The sequence below is a fragment of the Mesoplodon bidens genome, assembly GCF_964165515.1.
Source record: "Mesoplodon bidens genome assembly, chromosome: 2".
In the NCBI taxonomy this organism is placed as follows: domain Eukaryota; kingdom Metazoa; phylum Chordata; class Mammalia; order Artiodactyla; family Ziphiidae; genus Mesoplodon; species Mesoplodon bidens.
In genome coordinates this window covers 60486379-60498618 of record NC_138177.1, presented here as the reverse complement: position 1 = coordinate 60498618, position 12240 = coordinate 60486379, and the positions used below count along the sequence as shown (strand labels likewise).

The window sequence follows — 12240 nt, the reverse complement described above, 5'->3', positions numbered from 1 at the left end:
CTGAGGCCCACTAAACTGGGCTCGAACCCAGGCTTCATGCTCTTCGCCCATACCTAGTTCCCTTCAAACATGGAATAATGCCAAACCACAAAGCTAACTCAGTTATGAGCACAAACAAGCTTCTATTGGCAATAATTAATTTTTTAATGCAATAAAGAAAACATATCATCTGTTTCTTCTCTGACAACTGTTATTCAACAAGAAGTTTTCCTTTTTTCTCTATGTATTCTCTTATTAGTTAAATTCTGTCAATCTCTGACAATCAGAACAAGTTTAAGACTCAGACCCCCTTTTTAAAAAGCTAGTTTCATAAGACAATATACATCATTTGTTAATTTAGGGAAAAATATATTTATTGGATTTTATTTTTATCAACATTACTGTTTAGTACAAAATATTTCTGTTCTCTCAAACCAAGAAAAGCTCAAACCTATTCAAGATCTCCCTACTTAAAATGGAATGATTTTATTTTATAGGAAATCATATTTTAATTTTTTACTAAATCAATTCCATATGACTGAGAAAAGGAAACCTCTATCCAAGGAGTCTGGATGCTTAACAGTACAGATGATGGAACACAGCTCCTGTTCTTCCCCATACAAATACACTGGACCTCTGTGAGGTCACCTCTCTTTCTACCTACCCAGTTTCTATTACTCCTTGGTGTACCTGATTACAGAGAACATCATATCAATGCTCTGGCTCTAAAACTAAAGAGTAAGAGAAGTGGAACATTACTGAAAGCATTCCTAGAGCATTCAGACCTACAGGCTCTTCCCTGAACGTTTATACTTGGATTCAAAATATTCTGACCACTGAAACAGCAAATCTGTCTTCAACTCACCTCTTTGTTTCTACTCTGCTCGTGACACAAAATGGATCCTCTTCCACTGGAAAACTGGACAATTTAATCTTATCTTGTTGGAGGATTTTCACCAAAATTAATGAGATGTTCTTATGTGAAGAGGAAACAGCAAATAATTTTGTTGTTAAAATAACAAGAAAACTAGGTTTATTTTTAGAGACACAACTGATTGAAAAAAAAATCCTTCTGTACTGAGACAGGGCATACGTAATCTCACCTTATGGAGAGATTTTAGAAAATTCACTTTAGCTGTGGATTATGTAAATATTTCTGTAAAATACTATTTGGGGAACTTAAGCAATTCATTGTACTAAGCTTTAACTCTAAAACCACCTATATCTTCTAACTAATTTTGGCAAGAAGGCTTCAATGTAAAGTAGATGTTTTAGTTAATTTGGAGTATGATTCTTTCAAATTAATAGCATCCACATACAAAGGAGTAAATCCATCTATTCAATTTATTGACCATCTATTCAATCATAAAAGTTCTATATATGTATACAGCTTTTCATAGCTTAGAAAACACTTTCATATGCAGTACTGAATTTATATGCTGTGATAATTACAAAACACATAATTCTTGCTTTCACTTATTTTCATAGAGGAAAATGAAATAGGTATAAAACAGATAAATATAGGGTAATGATTAGGACAGAACACTTTTTTTGTATTGAGATATAATTGCCACATAAACATTGTATTACTTTCAGGTGTACAACATAATGATTTGATATATGTATATGGACAAAACACTTTTAAAATGAGAGTAGGTCAACAGAATCAATAGAAGAAATCTCAAAAAAATGATTTTGTAGACTCTGATTCCTTAAATTTCCAATTTAGTCCATTTATCCAGATTATTTAGATGAAGAAACTAAAATTCCAGGCAGGCCCATTCCCCTTCCTTTGGGAGTTTCCCAGCACAGGTTTAAATCCTGCCAACTATTAATCCACTCCATATTTACAAAGGCACTTTGATTTCTTAGCCACCCATGCCTAATTTTTCACCATTTGCCACCACTATAATCTTCTGTCACATGGCTCAGTGGTACCTAAGCACACTAACTGTACATAGTAGGTACAAAAGTAAATATTTTTTGATTTGACTAGAAATATTTTGAAGAAGGTAAATGGTCTGAATCTTAAACAGGAAAACAAACACATCAGTTAAAAAAAATCATACGGAAGGCAGAATGGAAAATACCAAGCTATAAGGAAGTCTTTAGCGACAGGTTGCAGGGCTCTGCCCTGCCTTTCATGTTATACTGTTTAATCCACCGACTTTAATGAGGACCCCAATGATACGATGATCAAATTTGCCTGTGACGAAAACCTGAGAGGACAAATTTATTATGGTGAAATGTTAAAAACAGAGTCCAAAAAGGTTCAGACAAGCTGACACCATAGGTCCAAACTAAAATGATCAAGTTTCAGAGAGACAAATGCAAATATCTGTATTTACTGCCCAACTGTAGGGCAGTAGACTTATGCCATTAGAGGTTTTAACTGAATTTAAGCTCACTAAGAGTTTTGATAAACACATAACCCAAATGATAACTGGCTCTGAAGCTAGATTAATATAAGCTTAGATGACAGCTCCACTTCTATGTACTGCTGAGGTCATACCAAAAATATCATATTTAGTTATCTTCATGACTCTTTAAAGCAACTAGACAAAATAGAACACAGGAGAGAGAAATGAGGACATAGAATGTGAATAATAATCATAACAGCATTTGTAAAAATAATAATTATTAATATTTATAGATCACTTATTAATGTCATGCACTGGGCTAAGAGATTACCTCAAGGTTTTTACAAAACACTATAAAGTGGTAATTTTATCTATCCTCATTTTACAGATAAGAAAACTGAGGCTTGGATATATTAAGTAATTTGACCAAGTTCACCGGTAGTAGATATTAAGGTGAGAATTTGACTTAAGGCAATCTACTTTCAGGTTCTGAACTTCCTGCTACCTAACCACCCACCTATCCAGTTCCTGGGACCCTAATTGTATGCTAGGCACTGAAGCACTGGAACACAAAAGTGGATATGACAAGTAAGAGTCTCTGACCTCAAACTTACATTCCAATGAAAAAGACAGATTTTTTTAAGTAAAAAAAATAATAAAACATTATAATAAGTTCCATGAAGGAAACAAGGTACTATGAGAGAATAATGGAGCAGTGCAAGGGGATATACATTAATAGTTAGAGAAGTGAAGACATTTAAGCAGAAACCAAAGAAAGAGAAAGAGGTGGTTAAGCACAGGAAGACAGAAGAAGAACATATAAGGCAGATGTTTGTCCAAAGGCCTTGGCATCTTTGAGAAGCTAAAGGAAAACCATGAGGCTCAAGTGAATGCAGAAAAGAAAAGTAGATAGGAAGAGTAGATGTTAAGACAATTGGTGATCAGACTATACAGGGCCTGGTAAGCTATGGAAAAGAGTTTGGATTTATATTTCTAAATGCACATGGGAAGACACTCCAAGTTGTTAAATGGAAGAACAACGTGATTCAATTCACATTTGCCTTTGCTAATATGTTGTGTATGGCCTGAGGGGGGACATGACTTCATGAAGCTAATATCGTGGCAAGGAAAAAACAGACAACAAACACAATAAATGAGCAAGATATGGAGTAAAATAAAGCAGAAAGGGGAAAGAGAGTACTTGGGGAGTGGTGTACAATTTAAAATAAGGTGGTCAGGGATGGGCTTACAGAGGAAATATTAAAGCAATTACTTGAAGGCATTAAGCTAGTGATCCATAAGGCTATCATGGGGAACAGTGTTCCAGGCAAAGGGAATAGCAAGGACAAAGGCCCTGAAGTGGGATTGTATCTGATGTGTTTGAGGAACCGCAAGGAACCCAAGGAAGCCAATGTGGCTACAGCAGAGTGATGTAGGAGAAACGTAGGAGATGAGGGGCAGAGAGGTAACAGGAGGGCCAGACTGTGCAGTATCTTGTAGATCAATTGTGGGGACTTTGGCTTTTACCATGACTAAGGTAGGGAACCACTGGTGGTTGCAATCAGAAGAGGGACAAGATTTGTCCCTGCTGTCTGTGAAGGGACTAAAATGGGTTGAAGCACAGAAAAAAGGAAGCCAATTAGGACATTACTATGATAACACTGGTGAAAATGATAGTACCTTGAGCGAGAGTATAGCAGTGGATATAGCGGAAGAAGATATAGGGATGGCAAGCAAGCATCTGAAAAGATGTTTAATATCATTAATCATTAGCGAAATGCAAATTAAAGCCACAATGAGATATCATTATACACTTACCAGAATGGCAGCATATAAAAAGACTGATCAAACACTTTAAACAAATATAATTGCTGAAATATAAATATCTTTATAAAAGAAGTTATTTTCATCCTGATTTTAAAACTTTCTAGGTAGAACACTCTTTGACATACATCGCAGCAATATTTTTTTGGATTTTTTTTCCTTTTCCTAAAGTAAAGGAAATAAAAGCAAAAATAAACAAATGGGACCTAATTAAAGTTAAAAGCTTTTGCACAGCAAAAGAAGCCATTGACAAAATGAAAAGACAAGCTACTGAATGGGAGAAAATATTTGCAAATGATATAACCAATATAGGATTAATATCCAACACATATAAACAGCTCATACAACTCAACATAAAAAAAAAACAGCCTAATTAAAAAATGGGCAGAAAAACTGAATAGACATTTTTCCAAAGAGGAAATGCAGATGGCCAAGAGGCACATGAAAAGATGCTCAACATCACTAATTATCAGGGAAATGCAGATCAAAACTACAATGAGATAACACCTCATACCAGTAAGAATGGCTATAAATGAAAAGTCTACAAATAAGAAATATTGGCAAGGATGTGGAGAAAAGGGAACCTTTGTACACTGTTGATGGGCATATAAATTGGTGCAGCCAGTGTGGAAAACAATATGGAAGTTTCTCAAAAAGTTAAAACTAAAACTACCATATGACCCAACAATTCCACTCCTGGGTATGTATCTGAAAGAAACAAAAACACCAATTTGAAAAGGTACATGCACCCCAATGTTCATAGCAGCATTATTTATAATTGCTAAGACATGGAAACAACCTAAGTGTCCATTAACAGATGAATGGATAAAGAAGATGTGGTATATATATGTATGTATATATATATATATATATATACATATATACATATATATATACACATATACACTGTGTGTATATGTGTATATATATATATATATACATATTCACACAATGGAATAAAAAAGAATGAAATCTGATGGACATGGAGGCATTATGCTAAGTAAAATAAGTCAGACAGAGAAAGACAAATACTGCATGATATTACTTATATGTGGAATCTAAAAAATACAACAAACTAGTGAATATAACATAAAAGAAGCAGACTCACAGATATAGAGAATTAACTAGTGGTTACCAGTGCGGGGGCAACGTAGGTGTGCGGGGGGTGGGAGGCACACACTACTGAATGTAAGACAGGCTCAAGGACGTATTGTACAACATGGGGAATAAAGCCAATATTCTGTAATATCTGTAAATGGAAAGTAACCTTTTGAATTGTATAAAAATAAAAACTTTAAAAAAACTTTCTGCCTGATATAGCACAACAAAGGTAAACTAGGAGTTAGAGGATCTGTCATCTAGTTTAGGTACTATTACTAATTATTTAAAGTTCATTCTTTAGTTCACTTAGGCATTCATTTACTCATTCATTGAACTATCAGATAAAACTTACGGTAGGCCTTCTCTGAGCTGGATACCAGGGATACAATGATGAATAATATATGGACTCTGACTTCACAGTAGTTTACAGACACTTCTGGCAAATAATAGTTTTCTGGGTCTCAGTGTTTCTATCCTCATCTCTTATGCCTCCTTTTGCCCTCCAGGTATATATGGAACAGTGTCTTTGCATATTCTGTCCCTTTTGACTGAATGGCTTTCCCTTCCCACTCTCTCTGTTCCCCTCCAGACTAGGTTGAAATATGAATTTTATGGTAGAATCTTTTTTTAAATAACAGCTTTATTGACATAATTCACATACAACTCTCCCATTAAAGTATATAATTGAATGTGTTTTAGTATATTCAGAGTTGTGCAACCACCACCTTGATCAATTTTAGAACATTTTAACACCCCAAAAGAAACTCCATACCCATTAGCAGTACTCCCCATTTGCCCCCAACCCACTTAGCCCAAGCATCTACTAATCTTTCTGTCTCTATAGATTTGCCTATTCTGGACATTTCATATAAATTATACAATATGTTGTCTTTTGTGACAAGCTTCTTTCACTTAGCATAATGTTTTCAAGGTTCAGCCATGTTGTAGAATGTATCAGTACCTCATTCTTTTTTATTGCCAACATATAGCTGTATAGACATAGATATAGATAATCACATTTTATTTATCCATTTATTAGTTGATAAACATTTGGGTTGTTGCCAGTTTTGGGCTATTATGAATAATACTGATATGAACACTCATGAACATTTTTTTAAAAATAAATCTATTCATTTATTTTTGGCTGCATTGGGTCTTCGTTGCTGCCTGCGGGCTTTCTCTAGTTGCGCAGAGGAGGGAATACTCTTCGTTGCAGTGTGTGGGCTTCTCATTGCGGTGACTTCTCTTGTTGCAAAGCACAGGATCTAGGCACGCAGGTTTCAGTAGTAGTGGCACACGGGCTCACTAGTTGTGGCTCGCGGTCTCTAGAGCGCAGGCTCAGTAGTTGTGGCACGTGGGCTTAGTTGCTCCACGGCATGTGGGATCTTCCCGGACCAGGGCTTGAACCCATGTCCCCTGCATTGGCAGGTGGATTCTTAACCACTGAGCCACCAGGGATGTACCTCATGAACATGTTTTTGTGTGGACATGTTTCATTTCTCGTGGGTATAGACCTAGTAGTAGAATTGCGGGGTAACTTTTGAGAAACTGTCAGACTATTTTCCAAAGCAGCTGCATAGTTTATAATCCTGCCAGCAGTGTGAGGCTCCAATTTCTCCACATCCTCGTCAACACTTGTTATTATCTATCTTTTTGATTATAGCCATCCTAGCAGGTGTGAAGTAGTATCTCATTTTCGGTTTGATTTGCATTTCTGTGATAGCTAATGATGATGAGCATCTTTTCATGTGCTTATTTGCCATTTGTATATCTTCTTTGGAAAAATATCTATGAAGATTCTTTGCCTGCTTTGGAAATGGTTTATCTTTTTATTATTAAACTGTAAGCCTGCTTTATACATCCTAGTAACAAGTCTCTTATCAGATAGGTAATTTGTAAAAATTTTCTTCCATTCTGTGGGGCTTTTTTCCACTTTCTTGATGATGTCCTTTGAAGCACAGAAGTTTTTAATTTTGATGATATCCAATTTATCTATTTTTTTCTATGGTTGCTTATGCTTTTGGTGTCATATCCAAGAAAACCATTGCCTAGTCCAAGTTCACAAAGATTTATGCCTATGTCTTCTTCTAAGAGTTTTGTAAGCTTAGCTCTTACAGTCAGGTCTTTCTATCTACTTTGAATTAATTTTTATATATAATATAAGGTAGGGGCCCAACTTCATTCTTTTACACGTGGATATCCAGTTTTCCCAGCACCATTTGTTGAAAAACTATTTTTCACCCATTGAATTTTCTTATTTTCCATGTTGAAAACTGATTGACTGTTGTGTAAAATCACTTTGAATTCTCTCCCACCAAACAAAGCTACAGTTCCACTGAGGCTTCATCTTATCACACTCAACTTTATCACCAGACTATAAGAGTTGTATGAGCAATACATATATTTTATTTTTCAACGCAACCCCAGTACCTATTTGTTAGTGACACCTAACAGGTTACCAGTAGCTTTTAGTTAGATAAATGAATGCATTAAAATGAGGTATTAACTCTCAGCTTACTCACAGTCTAATCATTTATGAAATGAAGGGGCCAAACTAAGTCATTAAAGTCTTTTCGGCTGTCAGTACCCACCAAGCTACTGCCCTTTACTATCTGATGTCCTCCCTTTGATCCTTCGTATGAAGCCACTGAAACAAGGGAGTCTAAAGATAAAAATTACCTTCATGAATTTTATTGCTATGTGGTTAGAAAACATCTCCTGAAAAATGCCAAGCTATATTAAGTTACTCTTAACAACCAGCAATGGTTGGGGGAAACGGGGGTGGCGAAAAGGAGCTATAGCAATTACAGTTTTAAAAAATCCATGATTATGGATCCCTCCTGAAAATACGGATAGAATATAATGATGGATCTGTGGTCATGTTGGCCCCTTCTAAGTTATAGTTGAATGTGAAGCAGAGTAAATAGAGGTGAAAGCCCAGTTGTTCTTAGTGTAAATGTCTTTAGAATGCCTTCTAAAATCTTTCTCATTTTCTCTTCCTACTTTGTTTTTTTTCCTTTTCCTCTACTCTCCTTTTCTTGTCTTTATAACTGGAACAACTCAAGAGTCCTTTGTTCTCTCCTGGCTGATGAAGTAAGTCAAAGGTATCCTAAATTCAGCATTTAGAGACTTCAGGCTCTGCTCAAGAAAAGCCTGCTTGGGCTTCCCTGGTGGTGCAGTGGTTGAGAGTCCGCCTGCCAATGCAGGGGACGCAGGTTCGTGCCCTGGTTCGGGAGGATCCCACATGCCACGGAATGGCTGGTCCCGTGAGCCATGGCCACTGAGCCTGCGCGTCCGGAGCCTGTGCTACGCAACGGGAGAGGCCACAACGGTAAGGGGCCTGCATACCGCAAAAAAAAAAAAAAAAAGAAAAAGAAAAGCCTGCTTATCAGTAAGTCACACTTCTTATATTATGTATTAGTGAGATATATGTGCCATATATCTATATCTATATCTATATATATACACATACATACATATATCTGTATATGTACACACACACAAAGATATTTGTCCTTAGATTTTTAAATACATAAATAGATATTTGATTCATCCATTTGCCTAAATCCCCTTTTAGACCAAAACATCTGGCTCTTGATATATAAACCGTTAAACAGCTTCAATCACTGTACACACAGTGGACTTTCAATTACTTAGGGAAGAATCACTGACCCAGCCCTATTTTTCTATGATAAACTTAAGTGTAGAGACAAGTTGAAAATGACACTCTAAAGTTTCTAATTCAAATTAGGATATGACAATTACCTCTCAGTATGAGATTATCATATTAAGTGAAGTAAGACGGAGAAAGACAACTATCATATGATATCGTTTATATATGGAATCTAAAAAAAGATACAAATCAACTTATTTACAAAAGAGAAACAGACTCACAGACATAGAAAACAAATTTATGGTTACCAAAGGGGAAAGCAGGGGAGGGATAAATTAGGAGTTTGGGATTAAAATGTATATACGACTACATGTACAGATAACCAACAATGACCTACTGTATAGCATATCTTGTAATAACCTATAATGGGAAAGAATCTATATATAACTATATATGTAGTTATATATATATATATATATAACTGAATCACTTTGCTGCACACCTGAAACTAACACATTGTAAATCAACTATGTTTCAATAAATTTTTTTAAATGAGTGAATTCAGATTTCTATGCAGATAATTCTGAGCAAGTGAAAGAAGGACCCAAAAGAAAAGGTAGTACTTGCAATGATGGGACAATCTTTCATGTCAAAGAATTCAATAATTCTTTCTCCTCCATCTTCTTAAGATTTCCCTAAAAGTTTTTACCTCCCCTTTTTCCTTGGCTGCCACTCTCTCTAAGACACGAGCATTCCCTTGTACTTTACGGGGAACTTTCAACCACAGTTGACTCATGACTTCTGAAGCCAGGCCAATGCTATTACTTGCATGTTTTATTACCACGGCTGGGGTGGGGGGGGGCGGCAGTGACAGGGCGTGGAGGGGAAGAAGAGAGAAAGAGAGAGAGGTTGAATATGAATGAATATCAGAACTTCAGTTGTAAGCAGAGAGATTCTATACAGAAAAGAATTCTCTGTTCTCGACAGGGAATGCCAAAAATTCTCAGGGAAGTCAGAAAGCAGGTCAGAAATAAGGACACTGCTGCTTTCTTGTCTTTCCCCTAAAATCTAAATGTTAGTGTAAGTGATCCACTTAAATACAGATGTTAACACCAAGGAGGGTTAAATTACCTTGACCATCTCTTAAGAATAGTAGCATGAAAATCTAAACATCTTGCAATTTATTAATAGTCATGAGCAGCCTGCAGTTATATCTAGAATCTATGTTTAGGGCAGCCTCTCACACTGTACTCCAATGAGGGTCAGGGGAACATGCCAGGGATATGTGAAATCTCTAAGAGAATTAAAAACTTGTTCTCATTCTGATGATTAAAAAATCAAAATACAAAAAAATATGATCATATTCTAGGTCATCTAGATCCAGAATTGCCACAGCATTTCATTCCATGGCTGGATTTATGAGAGCACCAAGGAAAAACTGAAAGTGAAAGCATTAACTATTAATGCCATTTTTCTCCAAAGGAGTTACCAATATATTCCCAGGGGTCATGGGTTCACACAGATACGAAACTCTGACTGAGGGTATTTAATTCTGCAGGCTTCCTGAAAAGTGACTGCTCTTCCAAAATACTATCTTGGGCAGTTTGCTGTTGACTAAAATCCTTCCAATAGACCTTCATTCTTAATTCAGACTAGGACTTTAATCCTTATTGCAGATTAAATGGTATCTATCTTGTAATTAAATTCAACTGTTTAAAAGGCTAGATGTTTTATTGTTCTACTATTCATCATAATGAAAAGAATAAAACCTAAAATTGATGACAGTAAAATTTCATTCTTATCATAACAGAAGTGTCATTTTTATAAAATCAGAGTGAATGGGAAATTTGGAATGACACTTGAGACTCCATGTAATTTTATTGATTTTATTAATACTTAATTTATAATTAAGAACAGAGAAATATTTCCTATGTTTCTGAAAACATAGGCATTTAGACATAAAGAAAACCTTAGCTTTCACTTATCCAAGCTTCTCATTTCACTGGGAAAGAAAATGAGGCTCTGAGAGGTTAGCTCAGGAAGTTAGCTGAAAAGTCAAATCAAGTCTTTGGACTCACAGTCCACAGGTAAAGTATTACCCTGAACACTCTGTGTTTCACCTTCCATTGTTAGTCATGTGGAAATCTTCTACAAATCGTTAAAGTAACTGTCAATTCTTTTATTTCTAGAAAACTAATCCTACTTGATTCTAACACTGTTAATAAGATGACATTTTTTGTATGTCATCTGAAAATGATGTTGAAAATCTTAAAATTGTCTCATTACATAGAAAACACTACAAAGGAAATGAAAAACTTATGCAAATATTCCCAAAATATAATATGACTTCTGTGCCTGACTGTAGGACATGCAGCATGTTATAAGTAGGCAATTGCTTGGGATTCTGAACCTTATAGAAGACTTTTTTCTATGGGCAATCTTTTATAACAGAGACGTGGCACTTGAGATACTGAGGTCAGTGATACAAGTATGCTATGGAATCAAAAGACACATGCATTCCTTGAACATCTCCTCCTTCCCCTGCATGCCTATCCCCATTCCTTTGCTCAAGCTGCCATTTTCCAACCTAAATGCCTTCGTCTCCCATCTATGGTGGGCAACATCCTTACCATCCTTCAAGTTTGTCCTCTCTCCTTCTCCTAAATCATCATACCCTTCGGTAGTTTGCTAATGATAGTTATTATGTTCTTTGACATATATTTATTTGCAAACCTGTCTTATATACTCCCCTTTTTAAGAACAGAAGGTTCATTCTAGGCCAGCACAGTGCACGCAATATATGGTTATTGAGTTAAAAAAAAAAAAACGAGTGAAGTTTAGGGCAAAAGGATTCTAAATTTATAACAGTATCTGTTCTCTTCAAAATATGACTTATCACTTTCCTTTGAAAGTACATGTAAATGGCCATATTAAAGTGATCTATGAAGAGAAGGCAGCAACACATGCTTAAGATATTGTTAAGTGGAAAAAGTAAAAACCAAAATTACATCTAGGCTATGCTTACTACTTGAAAATATTATATATGCATATGGACAAAAAGTAGAAGGTAAAACAGAAAATGAAAACAATTTGCTCTGTTGGGTGGTGGAATTATTGGCTTCTGTGAATGTGTCTATGTTTATACAATAAATATTTTTAAAATGTATACATATGTAGTAATTAGTAATATTTATACTGGATATTGGTACTAATATTTATGGACTATAAAAAAAAAAGCATCTGTAGCTGTCCTATGTCAATACCACTCAGTTTGCCGGCCTGCATGGAAACATATTCAAAGAACTGCTGCCACCTGGTAGTCACCAGAATTGCAGACTTGGTAATCAGAGAAGATAACCTGTA

At 35.6% G+C, this 12240-nt stretch overlaps 1 protein-coding gene across 8 annotated transcripts in view; it reads right to left on the bottom strand.

Annotated features, from left to right (window-relative positions):
* Nucleotides 1-12240, bottom strand: part of SDCCAG8 (SHH signaling and ciliogenesis regulator SDCCAG8) — a 265435-nt gene that overhangs the window by 153135 nt on the left and 100060 nt on the right. Inside the window, exon 13 of one of the 8 annotated variants that reach the window (XM_081216421.1) lies at nucleotides 6152-8604. The exons of the other annotated variants lie outside the window; for them this stretch is intronic. Within the exon in view, the coding sequence (XP_081072547.1) occupies nucleotides 8407-8604 (198 nt within the window). The 3' untranslated portion in view covers nucleotides 6152-8406. Of the gene's footprint in view, nucleotides 1-6151; nucleotides 8605-12240 lie in introns of those variants that run through there. 8 annotated transcript variants of the gene reach the window in all.